The sequence below is a fragment of the Pteropus alecto genome, unplaced genomic scaffold (genome assembly GCF_000325575.1).
Source record: "Pteropus alecto unplaced genomic scaffold, ASM32557v1 scaffold106, whole genome shotgun sequence".
Classification (NCBI taxonomy): Eukaryota; Metazoa; Chordata; class Mammalia; order Chiroptera; family Pteropodidae; genus Pteropus; species Pteropus alecto.
The window spans coordinates 6,660,615-6,683,289 of NW_006442103.1; the positions used below are offsets into that span (position 1 = coordinate 6,660,615).

The 22,675-nt window shown below is 33.1% G+C and overlaps 1 protein-coding gene across 2 annotated transcripts in view; it reads right to left on the bottom strand.

Annotated features, from left to right (window-relative positions):
• The window catches only part of COL11A1 (collagen type XI alpha 1 chain), a 170,811-nt gene that overhangs the window by 119,800 nt on the left and 28,336 nt on the right, over positions 1–22,675 (bottom strand). For both annotated transcript variants that reach the window (XM_015595416.2, XM_006919572.3), the window contains exons 4-5: positions 19,721–19,883; positions 2,362–2,490 (exon numbers count right to left, since the gene is read on the bottom strand). In XM_015595416.2, coding sequence (XP_015450902.1) covers positions 2,362–2,490; positions 19,721–19,883 — 292 coding nt within the window. The remainder of the gene's footprint in view (positions 1–2,361; positions 2,491–19,720; positions 19,884–22,675) is intronic.

Genomic DNA, 22,675 nt, shown 5'->3' on the forward strand with positions numbered 1-22,675 from the left:
AACAAAACTTTATTCTCATTAGAATTTGTATTGAATTTGGTAAAATAGAAAAATGCATGTATATAATACTTTAAACATTGTTATTTCTTATGTCTCTGCTAGCAAGATATAATGCCAACTGTTTCTAGGAAAGTTAATGCAAGCATTATTAATAACGTCATTAAGTTAATAAAACAATTAAATATTAAATTTAGATACATATTAAATAGATATTAATGGAGACTGAATATTATCTAATGAGTAATATTTCTGTAGCTATAGTCACCCATGTTTAAATAAGAAATACTGGGCTTCTATAATTACTAGCTACCAGCTGGAACTAGAATGACAAAAAAAGATTTTCCAGTCTACTTTATGCTTTAGAGTTTTAAAATTAAGCATACTTTTTAAAATCATGTGTCTATAATAAATTGTAAAAACAAAAACAATAAATAAAGAAATAAAAAGATAATTCAATTTAAATGCACCATGAAGCCTGGTATTCAAGTATTCAGGTATTCATCTTGAATATATATATATTATAAATATATTTCAGGAGAGATATATATGTCATCAATTGCTTTTAATAAAGCAATTGTGTGTGTGCCAAAGTAGTCAATTGTCTCTATACCATGTTTTTTTTCTTGTAGGAGGACACATCTTCCAACCTCTATAATTCTCTCCTCTATCTGAACTCTTTCCAAATGGATGAAAGTCATTTTGATTTAAAATAACACCTCCTACCTGGCTAATAACATTAAAACATGAGAATAAAGCACCTTGAGGTAATATATTAAGAATGCATACCTTTATTCTTTCAAAAATGAGAGCCATATCTGTTTTCTTTAAAAAAAAAAAAAGACTTTTCTTTCATAAAACGAGAGCAAAATAAATTTTATCAGTCTTGAACATGTATACTAACTGTTATAAATTTTAATATCGAATTATAACATTATTTCTAAAATATAAATGCACTAAACCTGATGGCTATTTTACCTATCCTCTTGGAATTCACAGAAACCTGTTCTAATAAAACATGAGGGAATAAAAAGAATGAAGCACTTGAGAACTGTGAAACAAGCAAACACAAATGTCCAAGTAATTTCTCTCTTGTTTTTCATATTTGCTTTCCTGTCAGCTTCTTAAGACTTTGCCTGTTTTAAAAAAAACATTAATATTAAGTCATGGAAAAGATCAGTGCAAATGAATTCGCTATCATATCTTAAAAAGTAATGTTAATAAATACATTTCAAGCATTTAAATTGTAATATTTGAATTGAATTCTTATGTGAACTAATAATAAATTAAAATGAAAAGATCTTAACTTGTTCTAAAGAGTAAAACTCGAAAGGCAACACCTAATAATAGTATATTTATAAGGCAAGAAAAATGTTATTTGAGATATTTTCGAACATAAAGACAGTCTTGATGTTTTCAAACTTCTACCCTCTCTTCCAAAATTTTTTTCATCTTGAGCAAAAAAATCACAATATATAGTTTTACTACCAACTAAAGGCTAAATTCCTTCTAGTTTGCTTACTTTTTAATTTCCAGAAAATCCATATCAAAGTATTTTACCTAAAAATCTGGATAAAGGGTACACTGTATTATATTTTTTGTTCTTTGAGATAGTCAAGTCTGAAAAAAAATGCTTTACTAACTTATATGTATGTATTTTTGGTCTGAAACAGAATAAAGTCAAATTTTACAGTGGTGAATCTTCTTGCAAAAATAGCCTGGAGCAATGGTTTCACACTCGAATTTCAAATAAAGTGATATAACATTAACCAAAGTATGTGATTAGTTTTAATTACTACAATCTGCTTTTCATTCCATTGCTCTTTATATTAAATTTTATGCAAGGAAACCGATATATCAATGCAGCATAATAAATAGAAAAAAATAAATAGAAAAAATCCCTCTAAATATTCAACACAGCCTGAAAACTTTAAGATAGCTCTAATGTCATTTTCTCATCTGCATGAATTTCCAAAGGCCTGGGGAAATGGCAAGTACACCCAAAAGATATGTCACCCTTACCTTGAGACTGTATTAATTATTTAAATGGTAAGGACAAAAATATAGCTTTTAGACATTATCGTTTTCTTCTCCTCCAAAAAATGAAATGTGCTCATATACACAGTATATGAGTGAGGTATCTCTATTTAAAGAAGTTTAAGTTACAAAATAACTTAAACGAGATGGGGAGCGGGGAAGCACCAAAAATCATCTTCGAGTCGCTTCTTCCCAGAAATAGTAGAACACTATTAAATACAACTACACTTTAATTAAAATTGAATATGTAGAGGTAAGCCTCCAAACTGAAAGATTATGTCTGTACCACTGCAATAAAGAAACCAGCCCTAATCATATGGTCCCCACCTCATCGACCTGGGGCTCCTGCGCCTGCGCGGCCTTGGGCGCCGAAGAATCACAGTCTGGACTGTAATGCTCACAGTAGTCATAAGCGGCTTTGGGGTCACCTGTGATCAACAACTGCTGGATGTCCCCCTGCCAAGAAACAAACATGGATATGGTCAGAATATTCAGATACACATATATTTAGAGCAAGACTTATTCAAGACAACGTGTAGTTTATTTTTAAATATCTGAAGAAAAATCATTTACATTTCATCTTTAAAAATAGCCTTACAGATTCGAGGGAGAAACTCATACTGGTTTTACAAATCTGCTATTAATACAATTGACCCTTGAACAACGCAAGTTTGAACTGGGTGAGTTCATTTATATGTGGATTTTTTTCAATAAATATGTTGGAAAATTTTTTGGAGATTTAATATAATTTTTAAAAATTCACAGATGAACCTTACGATTTTCTTAATAAATTTTCTTTTCTCTAGCTTTCTTTACTGTAGAAATACAACAAATAATACATATAGCATACATAATATGTGTTAATCAACTGCCTGTGTTATTAGCAAGGCTTCAGGTGAACAGTAGGCTATGAGTAGTTAAGGTTTTGGGGAGTCTAAGTTGACTGCATAGAGGCTTGGCGACCCTAACCTGGCATTGTTCAAGGCTCAACTGTATTCTGCTCTTGAAGCAATGTGACTATTTTCACATGGGTCTAATTCAACATGAAACTAGTTGGAGGTAAATCAATAGATCATAACCATGTTAATTCAGAATTATACTCCCGCCCAGAAGAATGTCTGAGTTAATAATATTCAATGACTTGGAAATTCAAGGCCCTGTAGGTCTGAGCACATGAATCTGATTCACAGATCTCCTGATGTCATCTTGAATAATTTCAAGGTTTTCCAGCTTTCTCTGAATTTTATTAATAGTTATTATTAAAGGCCTGATGAAAATATGGACATTAAACATTTTAAATCTCTAACATTGAGTACTAAGAAGCAATTCTGTTTCCTCAAACTTGCATATGGTTCGCCATAGTTTGCTTGTCCTGAATTACAAGTCCTCTGCTTTCTGAATAAACTCATTTGTGCTAGCTAAAGACCTTATTATTTCATTTCTAAGGCTGACAACACCAACCGATCAATTTAGAACACTGAGTAGCCACAACTGAATTATTATAAATAAATAATCACAAATAACAAAGAGAAATTTGAACACAGAATTCTTCATTAGGCTGTTTAAAAAAAATAACGAGGCATCATTGAGTGCATCACTGAGTACTTGCCTCATTAAGGGTTTCAATTAAAAACCCTGATTCCTGAATTTTCTCCCAGCTTTGCCATTAACTACTTGCAATTATGCAAGTCACTTATCTGGATTCATCATTTGTAAAATGCATGCATTCAGAGATCATATGTAAGGTCTTCTCTAAGACTAAAAATTCTATAATTCCATACTTACAGGAAATATAATGAACCAAGTGAAGTTATTACTGAAACAAAAAAGTTGTCCATCTCATATGCATATGGTATTTTAAAAATAGTATGTTTTTGTGAAGAATTATGGTTTCCTACATACTTACTATTCTAGTTAAGGCACTTAACTTCAATAAATGGAATCCTGCCAACTTTCCACTATAAATTCCTATTTCAGGTGTTAAATATTCAGCCATAAAATATACTACTGGAAAGAAACTGGAAAATTCAGTTAAAAGTCTACAGTACTATTTCTCCCAGAAGGCATCTGACAGTGTTTTATGTTAATCATATGACACATTGTGAGACAGTATGTAGATAAACAAAAGCGTCTTGACAGTTTGAGTGAACTATAAATATTTAGATTCGATAGTCACAAAAATTTCCATAGCCGAAAAAGAGTGAAGTTTACCAAGTAAAATTGGCATCCATAGCATACAAGTTATGAAAAAAGCATCCTGCTCTTCCTCTCATGATCTACAAAGCTAAGATTAGAGTTGATGCAATTATCTTGCCTTTTAAAGCTGTGTCAGCTAGGTCTATACTATGGTATTTGCCTTTAGATAGGATGAGTCTGGAGGAGAGATGCAGAGCATATGTAAGAAAACTTATTAGAACCTGTCTATACAGATGAGACTCTTGTGAATATCGCACACGCTGCAAAAAGTTCCTGCCACATTTTTATTAGACCAATTATATGAGTAATAGCACAGCATATCCTACTCTCAAAACTGAAATATAATGCACATATTCTAACAATGTGTGTTTGGCTGGTTTTTATTTTTATTTTATATACAAATACAGTAACTCTCTGCAAGGCCTAGCTATTTCTATTTTCTGTGTTGTGAATGTAATTATATCATGCTCTAAATACAAAAGTTAAAACAAATACAGCTTTTTTTTTTTGCATGTATAAGAAATCACATTTATTAAAAAAATGTGGCATAAGATTGGTCTAATGTTTTAAGGTTAAACGTCAATGTGTCATAGTTAAGTGTCTAAATTTTCAGATTCAACTCCTCCTATGTGAAGCCACCCCAGTGCTTGGTGGAGGTCAGTTCCCAGCTTGAACATCCACTAAATTGTGTAACACAGCAGCTTATTCCTAAGAATGAGCAATGGAAAACCAGGCTCTGAACAGCTGTACTATTCAATTCCGTGTGATCAAATAACGTGGCCTGTGAATGGATTATGTCCTTGGAAAAATTAGGTTCACAAGAACGGCAGAGGAAACTCAGATATAAACAAAACAGCTAATGCAGAGGGTGAATCAATGTTCAACTATAACTGTTCAAATAAACTGTTTATTTTTAAACAGATTATTTCAAATATTCTATCTTGAATGTCAATCTGTCACCTAGTAATTGTACAATCCCATAAGGCATTCAATTCCATTGTGAATCTTGAAAGACAAACTTTTAATATTAAAACTTGTGTGTTATATTCAAAGAGAATAATTTATTTTTGACAATATCTGGAAAAGGGAGATTCCAAGTATCTATCGACTATGTATCTTTCTGAATTTTACAAGTTTCTAGAATAAGAAACACCATCTCCCCTGATGCTGGAGGAAATAAGTAACTGTGCAAAAACTTTACTTCTTTAAAATGAGTTTTTTCTTCTCTTTCTGTCTGATGCAAACTGACCTTGTCTAGTTTAATAGCACCATGACTCACTTCTTTTCCTTCCTTATCCTTCCACCTTCGCCCATGCTGCGTGTCCACGCCCTTAATCATTAAGCCCCTAGGACATCAGATTCTGGTCAGCACCAAACAGTCTTAGGAACAAAGCCTCAGGTCTGTTGACCACAGAAACAGAGTTTCAGTCAAACTAAAGATAATGTCTTGGCCTCAGTTGTGTTTCAGCTCCAGATCTGAGAAGGCAGAACAACCCTACTGGCCACAACCCTTCAAAATCAGACAGAATGACACCATGACTGACATTAGGACCTGATGCAATGATCAACTAACTGCCTCCTACTCTAGCCCCGAGAGCCCACACCCCAACTCTTTTAGCTACCATGACTAATGAGTGTTCCTCTATAAGAGTGTTCCTCTAAAGAACCAGGTCTTTGAGCACTAGCTCACCTATGTCTTTGGGCTTGGAGCCGTATCCTTAATAAACCTTTACTTTCTTTGCTGCAAACTGCTTTTCATATTCCTTTTGGCTTTGATGCGTGCAGGTAAACAATCGCCCTTTAGTTCGCTAACAATAACACAGCTGCAATTTTGTTCAATAAAATCATCTAGTCTCCAAATTTATTAGGAAAAAAACCTGTGAGATTTGGAGACTGAGGATGGGGATGGTGCCATGAGATGGAATGGCAAGGAGAGGCGGAGGAAAATGCACTGGAGGAGTGAAGGTGATTCTGTAATTTATTTAGTGAGCAATGGTAGGATGGCAAAGCCACTTACTCAGGAAACAAAATAAAAGGAAAAAAATTGGGGTACAACTTTTTAGGTCTACAAGGTGAAATGATAATTAATGATTCTTTCCAGAATAAATTCAGTTTTTCTTTTAAGAAAATTGCCTTTATTTACTTTCAAATTATGTCCCTCCTTTACCTGTGATGACTAAAGCCAAACCAAGTTACAAGACTCAACATGAATCAGTAGAAAATTCTGCTTTAATCTGTAGCCCATACTTCTTTCTTCAGAAACCTGTCCCCATCTTTCACTAATCAAGGACAAAATGAATTCCCCCAGACATAATGTTATGGGTTAAATTGTGCTCCCCGCACATGCCTGCCCAATTCATGAGTTTAAGACCTAACATCAGATAGGAGATAGGACCTATAAAGAGGTAATTAAGGTTAAATGAAGTAATTGCAGTGGGCCTTAATCCAATATAAGAAGAGAAGTAATTATCATCTTTTGAACATTAAAAGAAAACATTTTTTGTCATTTTGTTAAGAGGTTAACAGTTGAAGTGGCATATTTACTCTTCTAACCCAAGCAAATGAAGCAGATATTTGGAGATTATTTTCTAAAAAACTAATTTCACCTTTTTTATTCTTATTTTTAAGTCTAGGGAAAATATTTATCTGTGGATGAAAAGAAATCATTGGTAGTAACATTTCTATACATTTATTATTCTAGTTCTACATACAATGATACTGTTCCAGAAAACAGTAGCCTTTTAAACATATTTCCTTATTTCTACTCTGTTGTACTTCTCTACTATGTAACAATGAATGACACATTTCCTTCAGAGAACTGAAGTCTTATTCAATCAAAATTGGACATTTTGTGAAATATATAAGCCTAAAAAGATTTTTAAATTATGCATATAAAGGATATGCACCTTTGATACACCTTTTTCTGTTTTGGTTTTTTTTTAACTTTGAAAAAATGTTTTTAAGTTTCAATGTGAAGACTTTGCTGACTATAGAATATGGACCATCCACATATATGTCTATTAAACAGTGAAAGGTGGGGGCATGCTCTCAAGATTGAAATGCAGAATTCTCACTGAAATGAGAGTATTTAGAAAGAATTATATTTTTGTTGAAAAAGCAAACCTGCTATACAACATTCTTAACTTTAGGAGGCACTGTATATCTTACAATTTTAAGACCAGTTACATTTTTTTCCCAAGGAAACTATTTTCCTTTTTTACACATTAGCACAAGGAATAATTTTTCATAGGCACATTATGTCAGAGAATAATTGGATTTCTTCTATAAATTTTACTTGTAACTTACACAGAAATTTAACAGCCAGATTATATGAGATAATTAAAGAGAAAGTGCCTAGTTTTTCTTTTCTATGTAAAGATACTTGGTATTCACCAAATCCTAATTATCACACTCCGCTCTCAACTCTGTGCCCAAAGAATCTGCATCATCAAGACCTTCCTGAAGGGTGGTGTCCAGTACAGACAATGAAAGTTACCACCAGGAGTTTGGAACGTGGGATGAGAAGGAGGTTGGGTAGTTTCCTCTGACACTTTCCTGGCTTGTCACAGCAGTCTGGTACCCTGACCACTTCTTGAGAGCACTTCTGCAGGGCTCCAGCTTTCAATGAGCTCTGTACCTCTATTTCTGCCCCTTGTCCTTGAGCCCCTGAGAAAGAAATGCTCATCACCAAGTTCCTCAGCCTCTATGTTTGCACCTCTGAAATTTCTGAGTAAAAACCTGTTTCCTGCTGGAAATCAGAGTGAACTCACAGGGAATGTGAGAATTTAGAGAAGGACCATAAACTTGAAGGCCCTAAAATAACAGCGGGCATCTTCCTTGTTGCATAAACTAAATTTAACTATTTAAATAATCAGTATGTGTCACTTGCCAGGAAAGTACGTTGACAAAAGGCACAGTTTATGGCCTGCAATCCTCTACTTTATCAGCCAATCTACATTATTCAGTAAAATTCACTAGAATATAAACTTTATGAGAGCAAGGAATTGTCTGTTTTGTTCTCTAAGCTTTCTATAGTTCCTGGAATAGGCCTTCACACAGTGGGTACACAAAAAACGTTCATTCAATAAATGGATCTTGGACAATTAATTTATTCACCATTACGAGTCTCTATTTCAACACCTGAAATTAAGAATATTTTACTATTTGTCTTGAATTTCTTGAAGATTCTTTAAAAATAATATGCACTTAAGCAGTTTTTAAAGTGTAAAATGTAAACAAATGTAAGGCATAATTATCATAGTATTTAAGAACAATTAAAGAATACAACTTTGAGTGCCAAAATTCTAGACAATGTTTATATAGGCATTAAAATTTTAAAAATGCTGCTGGAGAATCCATTTGTGATTGTTCTAAAAACAAATTCCAAAAGAGTTGAGTTTCAGGAGACTTAAAGTCATTATTCTACAAGTAAAGCCTATTAGGAAAAATATAATAGAAGAGAAAAAAAGTACAGTTAGCTAAGCAGTTTCCAGCATGTGCGACTGTAAAAGAAATAGCTTAACAAAATTCTAGAGTATTTCCACAAGGTACCCTCTGGACACTAAAACTTCTGTTCGTGTTTGATATCAGAGCTTTGTTAAAAGTACAATGGGTCTTGGTAGAGATTTCATTTGTATATTTAGGTACAATACTGACATTAAATTTTAAACATGGCGTAAAAATCTAAAGAAGTAACTATCAGTATCAGAAGATTAATTGAAAGCCTATGCTCTCTGTCTACTCAGACTTCTGGATTAGCCAAAGCATTAGCTCGCATCACAATTCTTTTTTCAAACATTCCATATAGTTAACGATTCTTCTCAACTATTTTGTGTGGAAAAAGAAAGCTGCCAAAATGCTTAGAATTTTGGTTTAACTGAAAAATGCATCACAGATTGAACTGAATGAGGAAAATCACATAATCAGAGACAGAACTGCTACCCACATAGCCTTTATATTTCGCAGTGTCTCAAAATCGGCTTAAGAAATCAATTTTAAGAAAATGAGTAGAATTCCTATGTTACTTGAATGTACTACTAATCCAACAAATATTTACCAAGTCATAGAGAAAATGCCCAAAGTTGAACAAAACACTACCACAAAAAGTGCACATTAATCTTATACTTTCCATCAAGAATTCTTACTGAAAAATAACCACCACTGCTCCATCCTACCAAAAATAATAAACAAACAAACAAACAAATAAATAAAATGTTTTTTTTTTAAGGCAGCAGACCTTGCCTCCTGTTTTCCCTTGTTTGCATAGGTGATCTATACCCCTTGCATTAATAAGTGCTAAAAAATATATTCATTCATTCATGTAAACAGTAATAAGTTTCAGGCACTATTCTAGACACTGTGGAAACAACACAAAGACCCTGCCCTCTTGGAGCTTACATCTGAGAGGAGGGAAGAGAAAATAAATAAAATGTAGTACATTAGAATGTGTTAAGTGCTGTAAAGAATACAAAGCTGAAAGTGAGATGTTTCAGAGGGTAGGATGCTATATTACCAAATGTGATCAGGAAAAGTTTCACTGATAAAGTGACACTGAGACAGAGGTATCTAAGACTGAGGAAGTAAGAAATGCAGATATTCGGGGGGAGCCATCCAGGCAGAAGGACTAGTGCATGCTGAGATGCCAAGGCTGGAGCACGCTTGATGTGTTCAAGAAAGAAATGTCCCGTGGATCAGAGGGAGCAAGGGGGAGGAGATCCATGGATGAGGTCAAAGAACAGGGGCAGAGGGTGTGGTACGATCACATAGCAGCCTGCAGAATATTGAAAGAACTTTAACTTGTACTCTAAATAATATGGAATGCTACTAGAAGATCATATGCAAAGAAGTGATATTGTTCATTTACACCTTCATTCTTTCAGCTGAGTGTTATTTGACAGGAATAAGCTTGCTATGCTAGGCTTGCTGCTTGGAGAATAGACTGATGGGAAAGAACAGAAGCAGGGAGATCAAATAAAAGGTTCGTGCAATTATTCAAGGAACAGATAACTCTAATAGTTATAATAATGGATAAATACTAAGGTGATACTTACTGTATATACCTGCCACTTTTCTAAGTACTTTAAATACTCATACTGTAAACAGAAATGAATGAGGCCATGCCTTAAAGAAATCTAGTTTCCAAAAAAAATACTTGCTTAAATAATACTTTAAATAATCTATCTCATTCTTATTATACTCCTTTGAGCTAATAATAATATTACATTAACTCTGTGTTTACTATAAAATTCAATAAGTATAGAAAGATGTTATTTTGTCCAAGATAATCCCATAGTCTTTTAATCAATTTAAAGCTTTGTTAAAAGCACATTAAAAGTTCATTTAAAAAAAGAGAGAGAATTAAAGCCTTTTAAACTTAGCTAAAAATCCAAACACTTCATATTTGGAAGAAGGAAATATCACCTATTTACTACCTGTATATCAGTCTAGAAATCTAAAGTATCAAGTTTCTCTCTCCCTAAACCGCACACATCCAATCAGTCCTCAAGATCTGTCAATTCTATCTTAAACAGTATCCTAAAGCAAGACCCTTTTCTCCATTTCTTTTGCTATGGCCTTGCCTCTGCTCTAACTACCTTTTATTTGAAATAATGTGTCAAAATCCCATATCTTTTTCCTTTTTCACGAGGTCCCAATTCTACCCTAACTCCTTCACTGCCACAAAAAGAATATTTTTTAAATATGAATTTTTATTCCTTCTACTTAAAGAAATTTCTCATGGCCTTTGGTTTAAAGTTCAGCCTCCTCAGCATACTGTAAAAGACTGTCCACAAGTGAGCTCTAACGCACCCAACCATGTCCCTTCCCAAAGGCCCCCAAACAAAATTACATTTCTTAGATTTGCTGTGCTTATTCCAAATTTTCATTTTTTGCACATATGTCCTCATCTTTAACTGTTCTTTTATTTTTCATCGGTTTGGATATACTTGTTATTCCCTCCCTTGAACATTTCTATGTCTTTATTATGGACACAATCGTATCTTATTACAATTATTTATTTATTTCTCTATATTAATTATTTAAGCGCAATGTTTGGCATATAGCATTTATTCTGCTTCAACAGGGAATGAGCATTATTTAATAAACACCTAACGTTCAAATGATGCTTTCCTATAGTGATCCCTGCCCCTTCTCCTTGCAGACATTTCTAACAAAGCCTTAACCCACTTCCAGGTATAGCACTCATTCATCCTTTTCCTACTCTTCATTATGAACACAAGTACCAAACTTTGTGCTTGATGCTGCTGCTGGATCACCTAAATTAATAGGAAATAAATCACGCTCTCAAGGAATTTAGAGTCTAATGAGAGAAAACTATACATTAATAGATATATATATAAGACAACATGGTAATAAAGATATGACAACAAGAATGCAATACAAGATGGTTTACTCTTTGGGAAGTTAAAAAAAATTGCTACAGACTAACAATAACCCTGAAAAGGGAAAAAAAATAAAGGTAAGTATCACCTTTCACCACTGTAATCCATACAGATATAAAATTTGTAGAAGTGATAAAATAAAATGTGTGACACTTTATTGTGTGCTGTTGACAGAAGATACTACAGTGATGCAGTAGTCAAAAGTAGAGAAATGAATCAAAAAAAGCAAAGTTCCATTTAGAAAACAAGCAATATCTTGTATACATTGGCACTTTGGATTGTCTATAGAGCCCTGAAATCTGAATTCACCCTAAATGCTATGTGGAGTTTTTAAAAACATTTTGAACCATAAATCCTACTAAATATGAAATAATACTAATCTATAAAGCCCCAAATATAGCCCATTACCTGACAACTTCTAAACTGTTACAGTAAGAGAAAAATTGTTTTATACAACAACTGCTAATACAAGATACTGTCATGTAGATATATGGGTCTATTTCTGCATGCAAGTCATAAGATCTCCTTATAGAAGTAATTACACACACACACACACACACACACATCCACATATTCAGAATAAATTTTTAAAAAGCTCCAGAGAGATTGTCAGAGTGAATCAAAAAACAAAGCCCAAGTATATATTGTCTACAAGAAACCTACTTTAAATATAAAGATGCACATAGATTAAAAGTAAAAGGATGAAGAAAGGTATACCCCGCTATCAATAAACAAAAGAAAGCAAGACAGTAAATTTCAGAGCACAGAAAATTACCTAGCAGAAACAAAGATACTGTTTGATAAAAGAGTAAATTGTCCAAGAAGAAATAGCAACCTTTAAAGTGTATGTGCCTAAGAAGAGAACATCAAAAATATGTGAGCAAAAACTGAACTAACCCAAGAAGAAATAGGTTAATCCAATATTATTGTTGGAGACTTTAATACCTTTCTACAAGAAATGGACAGATCAGACTGCTAATGCAATAGGACAAGAAAAGGAAATAAAAGATACAGATATGGAAGGAAAAAATAAAACTGTCATTATTCAGAGATGACATGATTTTCGATGTAGAAAATCTGAAAGAATAGACCAAAAAACCCCCCAAAACTCCTGGAACTAATCGGAAATTATAACAAGGTTGCAGAACACAAAGTTAATATACAAAAGTCAATTGCTTTCCTATATGCCAGCAAATGAACAAGTGCATTTGAAATTGAAAACACAATACCATTCGCATCAACACTTAAGTCCAACGCCTTAACCACTCGGCCATCCTGGTGCAGGCAGCATTAGCACTTAAGAAATGAATTACTTAGGTTAAATCTAACAAATATGTATAAAATCAGTATGAAAAAAACTACGAAACTTTGATGAAAGATATCAAAGAACTAAATAATTGAGACATATTTCATGTTCATGGATAGGAAGACTCAATATTGTCAAGATATCAGTTTTTTTCCAACTTGATCTATAGATTCAACACCCATAGTCAAATTCCCAGGAAATTATTTTGTGGTTCCATAGTTTATAACAAGAGGCAAAAGATCCAGAATAGCCAAATCAATATTAAAAGTGTGTGTAGAACAAAGTCAGAGGACAAACATCACCCAACTTTAAGACTTAAGACATTCTGGTAGTGGCAGAGAAAAAAAAAGACGAATAGATCAATGAAGCAGTATAGAAAGCCCAGAAATAGACCCATGTAAGTACAGTCAACTGATTGACAAAGAAGCAGACGCAATACAATTGGGCAAAGACAGTCTTTTCAACAAATGGTGTTAGAACAAATAGACACGCACATGATAAAAAGTGAGTATACACCCTTCACAAAAATTAACTACAAAAATTATTACATCTAGTAATCTAAATGTAAAATTCAAAACTACAAAACTCCTAGAAATAACATAGGAGAAAACCTAGACGACCTTGAGTATGGCAACGACTTTTTAGCTACAACGTCAAAGGCATGATACGTAAAAGAAATAACTGATAAGCTAGACTTCATTAAAATAAAAAAAACTTTTGCTCCATGAAAAACAATGTCAAGAGAATTAGAAGACAAGCCAGTGTGGGAAAAAGTATTTGCAAAAGACACATCTGATTAAGGACTGTTATGCAAAATATATAAAGAATACTTAAAACTCGATGATAACAAATCAAAGAACCTGAAAAATGGGCCAAAGATCTTAACAAACACCTCACCAAAAAAGATATACAGATGGCAAGTAAGCATTTGGAAAGGTGTTTAACATGTCATCAGAGAAATGCCAACTAAAACAACAATGAGACTACTACACACCTATTAGAAGGGCCAACATCCAAATGTGGGTAAACAGGAACTCTCACTCATTGCTAGTGGGAATGAAAATGGCACAACCCCTTTGAAAGACAGTATGCCAGTTTATGCTTTTTGCTATTTACCCAAAGGAGCTGAAAATATGTCACACACACACACACAAAAATCATCTTCACAGAGATGTTTGTAGAAGCTTTATTCAGTTATCAAAATTTGGAAGCAACCAAGATGTCTTTTAGTAGATGAATGGATAAACTGTGTTACATCCAGACAATGAAATATTATTCACCACTAAAACAAAATGACCTATTAAGCCATGAAGGACATGGAGGAAACATAAACGCATATTATTAAATGAAAGAAGTCAACCTGAAAAGACTCCAAACTTCATGATTCCAACTATATGACATCTTGGAAAAGTCAAAACTATGGAGACAGTAAAAAGATCAGTGGTCGCCAGAGTTTGGGGATGATGGAGGGATAAGTAGGTAGAACACAGAGGATTTTTAGGGCATGAAATTACTTCATAAGATATTACATTAGTGAATACATGTCATTATATATTTGCCAAAACCCATAGAATGTACACCACCAGAAGTGAACCCTAATGTAAACTATGGACTTTGGCTGATAATGATGTGTCCAAGTAGGTTCATCTATTGCAAAAAATGTACCACTCTGGTGGGGATGTTGATAGTGGGGGGGCCTGTGTGTGCGTGTGCACAAGGGTATATGGAAACTACATCTTCTGCTCAGTTTTGCTGTGAACCTAAAAAGAGCTCTAAAAAAATAAAATATATTAATAAAGAATTTTAAAAAGAAAATAAACAAATGCCATCTGAGATTTCTGTCATAGTAACCAAGGCAATCTAATGCAGGAAAGTCTTTCTAATAAAGTATGCCAAATGAACTGGATAGCCTTATGTAAAAATAATCCACATTGACCTTTCCCTCATACCACACACAAATACAAACTCAAAGTAGGCCATGACCTACTCGTAAAACCTAAAACTACATTTCTGATAGCTGGAGAAAATCCTTATTATCTTGGTGTAGGTAAAGGTTCTTTAGAACACAAGAAGTATAAAACATAATAAAATTGATAAATAAAATTATCGAAATGAATAGCATCACTTTGAAAGACACTAGTAAGAAAATAAAAAGGCAAGCCACGTGCTGGAAAAATTATTCGCATATAGCTATCAAAGCGTATGAAGGATATATAAAAAATTCTTAAAATGCCATAATTAGAATACATCAACCAATTTTTTTTTAATGGACAAAAGACTCATCACAAAAGAAGATGCATAAATGGCCAATAAGCACCTGGAAAAGCACTTAGTATCTTTATTCATGAGGAAAATGCAAGTTAAAACCACAATGAAATATTAGTGTATAACCACTAAAATGGGTATGATTTAAAAGACTGACCATATCAAGAGTTGGCAAGGAAGCAGAGCAACTGGAACTCTCATTCACCCTGGAGGGTAAAATGATTAATGACACTTTGGAAAAGAGTTGGACAGTTTTTTTTTTTTTTTTTTTAAGTTAAACATGCACCTACCAAAAATCCCAGGCATTCTACTTCTAGGTATTTAACTAAGACAAACAAAAATAAACACCCCCACAACGTCTATACATGGATGTTCACAGCAGCTTCACATGTGGTATCCAAAATCTGGAAACAATCCAAATGTCCACTAATAAGATGAATGCATGAACAAATTATGGTTTATTCATATACTGGAATACTGCTTAGTAATTTAAAAAAGCCAAGTGATTTTATTGGTAGTGAATACAGGCATATGGTTACTCAAATGTCGTTTTCCTACACATTTGAAGCATATTATCTAGGTAAAATAAACTAAGGTTATTGATTAGCATTGGTTGGATGTTTTGTGCCTGCATGAATGTATTCACTCAGACCATGGTCCATTCATTAATGTCATACCCAGGTGCTACCATCAATCTCTACAAGGCGCCTTACAAACAAGCAGCAGCCTAGGAATAAAGTATCTTATTTACAAGATGAAGAGACCACTTAAATCTTTCGATATGGATCACTGTTGCTCACTCATATCAAAAATGTATAAGAACGCAACCAGCAGTAATGTAATGGCTAGGTATAGAGCCAGAGGAAAGAAAGAGTAGTCAGGAGATCATTTCATAAATTATATAAATGTCTAACCGATAGAGCCAGAGGAAAGAAAGAGTAGTCAGGAGTAGTCAGGATCATTTCATAAATTATATAAATGTCTAACCAATGTACTGATACTTGAAGCTAATAATAAAAAAAAGTATAAGAATATTTGATATGTCATAGTCGTGAGATGATAAACAGAAATTATAACAATGATTAAGAAAACTACATATCAATACATAATCAACATATAATATATAACATATACATATATTTCCAGTATTTTAACCACTTTGCATACATAAACTCATTTTTAAAATAAATACTTCTGAGAAAATTTACATTACTATTCCCATTTGAAGAATGAGAAATTAAAACTTACAGAAAGTAATTACACAGAGAAACATAATTAAACTAGATGCTGAGGTTCAAAAATCAGATTTTTCTCATTCCAGAATCAATTCTTATATTCATTCTGCTATACTGAAATCATATAATCTGAATTACAGGTCCAGATATTTATTTTGGCATTTTCATATAAACTAATTTGTCGTACTTTTAAAAACATTTTCATGTTTTAAAAATATTTTATCTGTTTAATATTGAATTTCTAAAAGTCTTCAGAGTGCAATTCGAATAGGGCCATGTTTAGCATTTTTTGCCATAATAGTACCATTCCATAAATGTAGGGAAGTAGGTAGATAAAATTATATACACTAAACAAATCTGCATTTAAATCAGAATGACACTATTTCCAAAGAAGTGACATTTCCCTTTTTCAGATTAATGAATCACTTGTGTTTTTATATCATCTTCATCATTATTACAACTGTTTATCAAATGCTAAAATGATGCATACATAGTACCATTCATATCTTCTGTCATTTTTAGTATAATTTCTACACATTCAGTTGCAAACAATCAAAAGTCTAAATAGGTACCATAATGCAAACCAAAATGAAAGAAAAAATATTTGAGTAAATTTAAAAGGAAATCTATATTAACATCATATTCAGATAAGATGAACTAATTTTATAAAAATAGTCTCAAATTTTTATTTTGATTTAAAATTCTGTATGTTTGAATAATATGTTTTCTTCATATTCTTTTTTCAAGTGACAAAAACTAAATTAATTTTGAAATTTTATATACCTATACAATAATACAATTTAGGAAATAAGACTTGAAATTTATATGTAAGGATTGCTTGAATATTTGAATTAGATAAATACAAAATTTCATCAAATTCAAAGATTCTTGTTCTAAAGCCTTCTCGATATTTTATTAAATAAAAATAGTTTCCCTATTTAATTGGTCAAAGATAGTACAAGATAAATCTGTTAGTGAAAGTTCTGCATTCATTTATTTGTTCAAAAGTAATTTAATTTCATATTAAATAAATGTCTTATTTAAAGATCCATGGGGCTTCATGAAACTAAAGATGCAAAGCAGCTTAATAAACTTATTTTTGTTACTCACTGTCATACTCACTAAAAGTTTCATTAATGAGTCTTTTAAAAATTATTTTTCTTAATGGTTTAAGTTTTCCCAAATAAACAGCTGGAGTTATTCCAAGATTTAGAATGTAGTATATGGTATTAGAAAGTTAAGAATTAATCAAAGAAAATAATAATAACCTTTGCTTCTAGTACTTCTGTCTTTGGTAATTTACTAGAAGCCTCTTGGCCAGAGGTATTTTAATTAGCAGTAGTTGAAAACACATGGTAATATTTTAGAAAATTATTTTTACATATTCTAGGAGTTGATACTATAATCGATCCCTGAAACACAGAGGCATTTATTACATATTTTTAAATATGTAACATCAGGTTAAATTATTTATTTTTAAAAAAGAACTTACTGTGCTAGTCTGAAACTACAATTCAAAAACTCTATGCTGGACCCCAGCGAGAGTGTAGTATATGGGAAAGAATAGGGAGTACAGTCGGGCAGGGGTGGTGGGGAGAGAATACAAGAGATTAAATATTAGCCTAGAAGTAAGTTCAGGTAAACATACAACTCTTGATGCTATGAAACTATATGAAAAAGAAACCTAATCATATAATATAATGTACATATAATATTTGATATATATGTACATATATCAAATATTATCTTTCAGAAACCTGTACATATAATATTTGATATATATGTACATATATCAAATATTATCTTTCAGAGCCAGTAAATTTTAAGAATTCATTAATTCTTTCATTCATATTAATTAATGTATTCATATTTTTTTCTATTTCCTCTTTATATATTCTAGTCATTTATAATGAATAAATTCTACTCTTAACTTCTATTGTTTAATGAAAAATTCCACAGGCTCTGTCACTATGCATAATTGATTAATCTAATATATGAAATGAAACCATCCATTGATATAGTTCTTCCATATTACTCATTTATGTTCCTAGAAAATAAGGTTGTATATGCATCACAAAAATAAATTTAGCCTGTGAAACTTATGTTCTAAACACTTTAAATTTAAAATAAATCTTCATGAGATAGAAATTAGTTTATAATATTGATTCACCTAATAAATATTTAGAAGATCTGAGAGTATATTGTTATATATGGTTTTAATCAGCTTATGATTTCACTAGATACAATATAATATGTTAAAACATTTTGTTTAGAGTCAAAGGCTTGGGTAAACACTAGTAGAGAAAATGAAAAATCACATAGAATCCTAAACAATCTGAAAATGTCACAAATGTAAATTATTATTAAAATTATGCCATATGTATGTAACTACAGGAATTCTACTGACACTGAATATACATTGTTCTTTTTATGAAACTACATACTATCTGTGCGTATTTGTAGATATATATGTGTACTTACATATGTGGGATATATAAACATATCTTCGCACATCAACAGAATACAGCCAATCTTCAATGTCAAACTTGTCTATTAGTCTGTATTATTTTACACTACTTTGTTACACTTTGGAAAATAAATTACTCATAAAATGTAAAAAAAATCATAAGAGTAATAAATAACGTCTCAGGAGTGCATCCCTTTATTGGGTCAAAACCCAGGTCTGTTTGTAATGTTGATAATTGTCTAAAAATTAAAGCATGAGTCATAAGGGCCAATAATTGAAGGATTAAAAGAAAGAATATGATTACCATAATTGGGGAATCATAATTGGAAGAAAGTTTTTATTATGACCTTCACATTACTAAAAAAGTGATTTTAAAAACTTAAAGGTTCATCTTTGCAATATAATCTCTACTTTATGTTAGAAACGTTCACAAAGAACAAAGAAAGGCAGAATATCTGACTTGAATAGTTCTCTAAATTAATCTCCCAGAGTAGGAAGTGAAGAAAATGTTCTTTTCTCTGAAGAAAGTAATACAAAGTACTAAGAGTAGTTATTTGCCCTTCGCAGGAGAAAAGCTTGTCTGTGTTCAAATCAACCAATCTCAGAAAACATTTCCCAGGCGTTACAGTCACCACTGTCTACTCTTTCTCTTACTGAACAATAGAAAACATCACCACTACACCCACAGGGGAAGAAAGTGGGTCACTCTTTAGAGTTTTAAACTTTGCTTTTAGCATGTATTGATTGTTACTGTTATGAACTCACTTCATCTGATTTAACGATATTCAGCTTAAAATAAAGGTTGATTTATTTTTACCTCAAAAACTTCTTCATCCAAAATCCTTGTTCCAAAAACCGTGATTCCATTGGTGTCAACAATTGCTCTCTCACTTCTGTCAAGTGGTTTTGTGGTTTTCTTCTTACAATCAACAATCATTGTCACAGTTTTCTTCTCCACGCTGATTGCTACTCGATGCCACCTAAAAAAGCCATGTAATTCTTTTGTAAGTTTCAAAGACATTGTTGCCGAACCATTATTCACATTAAAATAGAATGTATTTTAAATTGCGAAGAAAGCTGAACCTGCACAAAATGTAGGCTCATTAATTAATCAGTGGACCGGTGATCACTGTTTATCCAGAGCAGGTCTAGGTACTCAAAAGGACGCAAGCCCTGTAAGATGCACAGCATGATTGGCTCTCTGTGCTGATAAGGAAGGGCCCATCTTTTGCTTTGCTTTGTGTTGTTGCAACAAAAGCTTAACCTCACTGTGTCCTGATGAGGGTATCTGATAGAGATTAGGGGCGGGATATGGGGTAAGCAATAGTTTCTAAGTACGTAAATGCTTTCTTCCAAAGTGGAATTTCACTTTTGAAAAAAATTGCTCGGGAGCTCCCTTGAGATTGACTGTAAAAGGGTCTGTCTACTACCTGAATGACTGCTCCATCTGGAGCACCTGAACGTTCTAATTGTAAAGCACAATGTGCTTCTCTGTCTTTATTCACATTTATTTCAAGTGCTTTCGTTTTTTTTATTTTTCCACTTTAATTTCAAAACAGTTATAGATCACTACTGTGGGCAGGATCCAAGACTGAGACACAATATCTCTCCTTCTTTCCAGGGTTGGCAGGAAGTAGGAGCACCAAAAGAAAGCATAGTCAGTGCATGTGTGGAGTGAGAGTCTCAATGTGCTCTGAAGCTACTGCTCCAGCTGATTCAGGACAGTGATGACAGGCTTGCTGGGGAGATATGGTCAGCCTTTGGAAACATACACACCCTGACCAAACTAAAATGGTGGGTTTTATTAACAGCACCTGGTGCTAACAAAACCACTAGGTGAAGCTCACTTGGATTTTGCAAGCCACTCTGGTTTATATTTTACTTTTTTTCCAAAGGAAAAGTGCTAGATTAATATTCCAGATTTGTCTAGGAATTGATCCATAAAATAAAGTACCCAAAAAGTTGCAGGAGCCTTCCTAAAATGTCTGTTTCATGTGACTTGGCATGGCTACTGATGAGGACCAAGTATATTTCCATATACACTTAATCTTTGGTCTTTCCATAGCACATTCAACTAGCATAGGCATCTGCTTGGTTTGAATTGAGAAAAGATTTATGTTAGGAACCACTTAATACTGTGAGAGTAAAATTTATACACATTTATTCCAAGAAGCCCATGTCTTAACTTAAACCATTCTCACTATTGTAGGTATGTGCTTTTCACGAACAGAAAATAAAAATGATTTCAATCGTTAAAAGCTGATGAGGGCTCTAAATTCGCTATTTTTGTTGAATTAATTTAAGCTCTGTTAATAATGATGTGTCAAAACTACGGTATCATATGTAATATTCACAACACCAAGTTAACACTTAGTTTTAGAGTCATTCTTAGTTATTCTCTTTTCCTCATACTATATATTCATATCATCAGAAAATCATGTGAGTTCTTATATTCAAAGTTCATATAGAATCCAGTGCCTCTTAACTTCATCCAAGCTGCCATCTCTCTCACCTAGATCCCTAACTGGCTCTGCGTCCACTCTTACGCAACCAGAGTAACCATTTAAAACATAAGTCAGATCAAGTCTCTGTCATGCTCGAAACCATTGAATAGTCCCAGGAACAGCTTATGTCCTTACTCTGCCTCACAAGTGTCCCCTTGCCCTCTCTGACCTCGTGTGGAGCTCTTTGGTTCCTGACTCCTTGCACTCCAACCACACCGCTGCTTCCTTGTTCCCTGTACGTGTTCTCCACTCCCGCGGGAATGCCCTCTCTCCGTATCCCAACATGGCTCACTCACTCTCTTCCAACATGTCTTTGCTTAATGCAACCATATCAAAGATTCGAATTGCCCTTCTAAAACAGTACCCTATGTTCCTTACCCTGATTTATTCTCATTCATAGACTTATTATCATATTAAGTATTAAGGATAATAATATACATTAGTTGTGAAAGCCTCGTGTTTTCTGGCACTGAGAAAAAGTTTTCTCCATGTCCCTGACAAGGATATACTAAGTGGGGATATTTTTTTCCCTATCTGCACTGCTATTTCCTTCTTATGACTATAACCAAATATCATATCTCAGATAAATCTATTTTGAGAAGCCTAGATTCAGTAATAAAATGCCACGTAAATTTAATAAGCGTTTATTTATATTTAGCTGCTCCCTAAATGAAAGACAGTGTTCACAACACAGAATTCAGCATGATTTCCAGAAGGATGTAGTTATGGTAGAGTCTGAGTACCTGAGTTCAAACTCTGTCTTGGCCACTTCCTAAAGATATGACCTGTCTCTACCACTTTCCAAATATATGACTTCAGGCAAGTTATCTAAACTCTCTGTGCCTCAGTTGCCTTATCTATAACATGGGTTACTGACATCGCTTTCTCCAAAAAGTTGTGAAAAATTAAGTGAGTTAATTATGTATAAAGTGTTTAGGAAAGTATATAGCACATATCAAGTATTATAGAAGGTTCTTTATGCTATACTAACATGATTGGTAAATATTCATTGGTAATCAATATTGAGATGATTGGTAAAAGATAAGTCAAATGAGATCATTCCTCTGCTTAAAAAGTCTATAGTGACTTCTCATTTCACTCAGAATAGAACACAAAGTGCTTATAACTGCCTACAATGCGTTATACCATCTGGCCTTCCACTGCTTCTCCATCCTCATAATGCCTCTCTGCTCCTGCCACGCTGGCACCCTTGACATTGCTTAGATCAAACCAGCCACACCTGGAATCAAAGGCTTTGCATTTGCTTC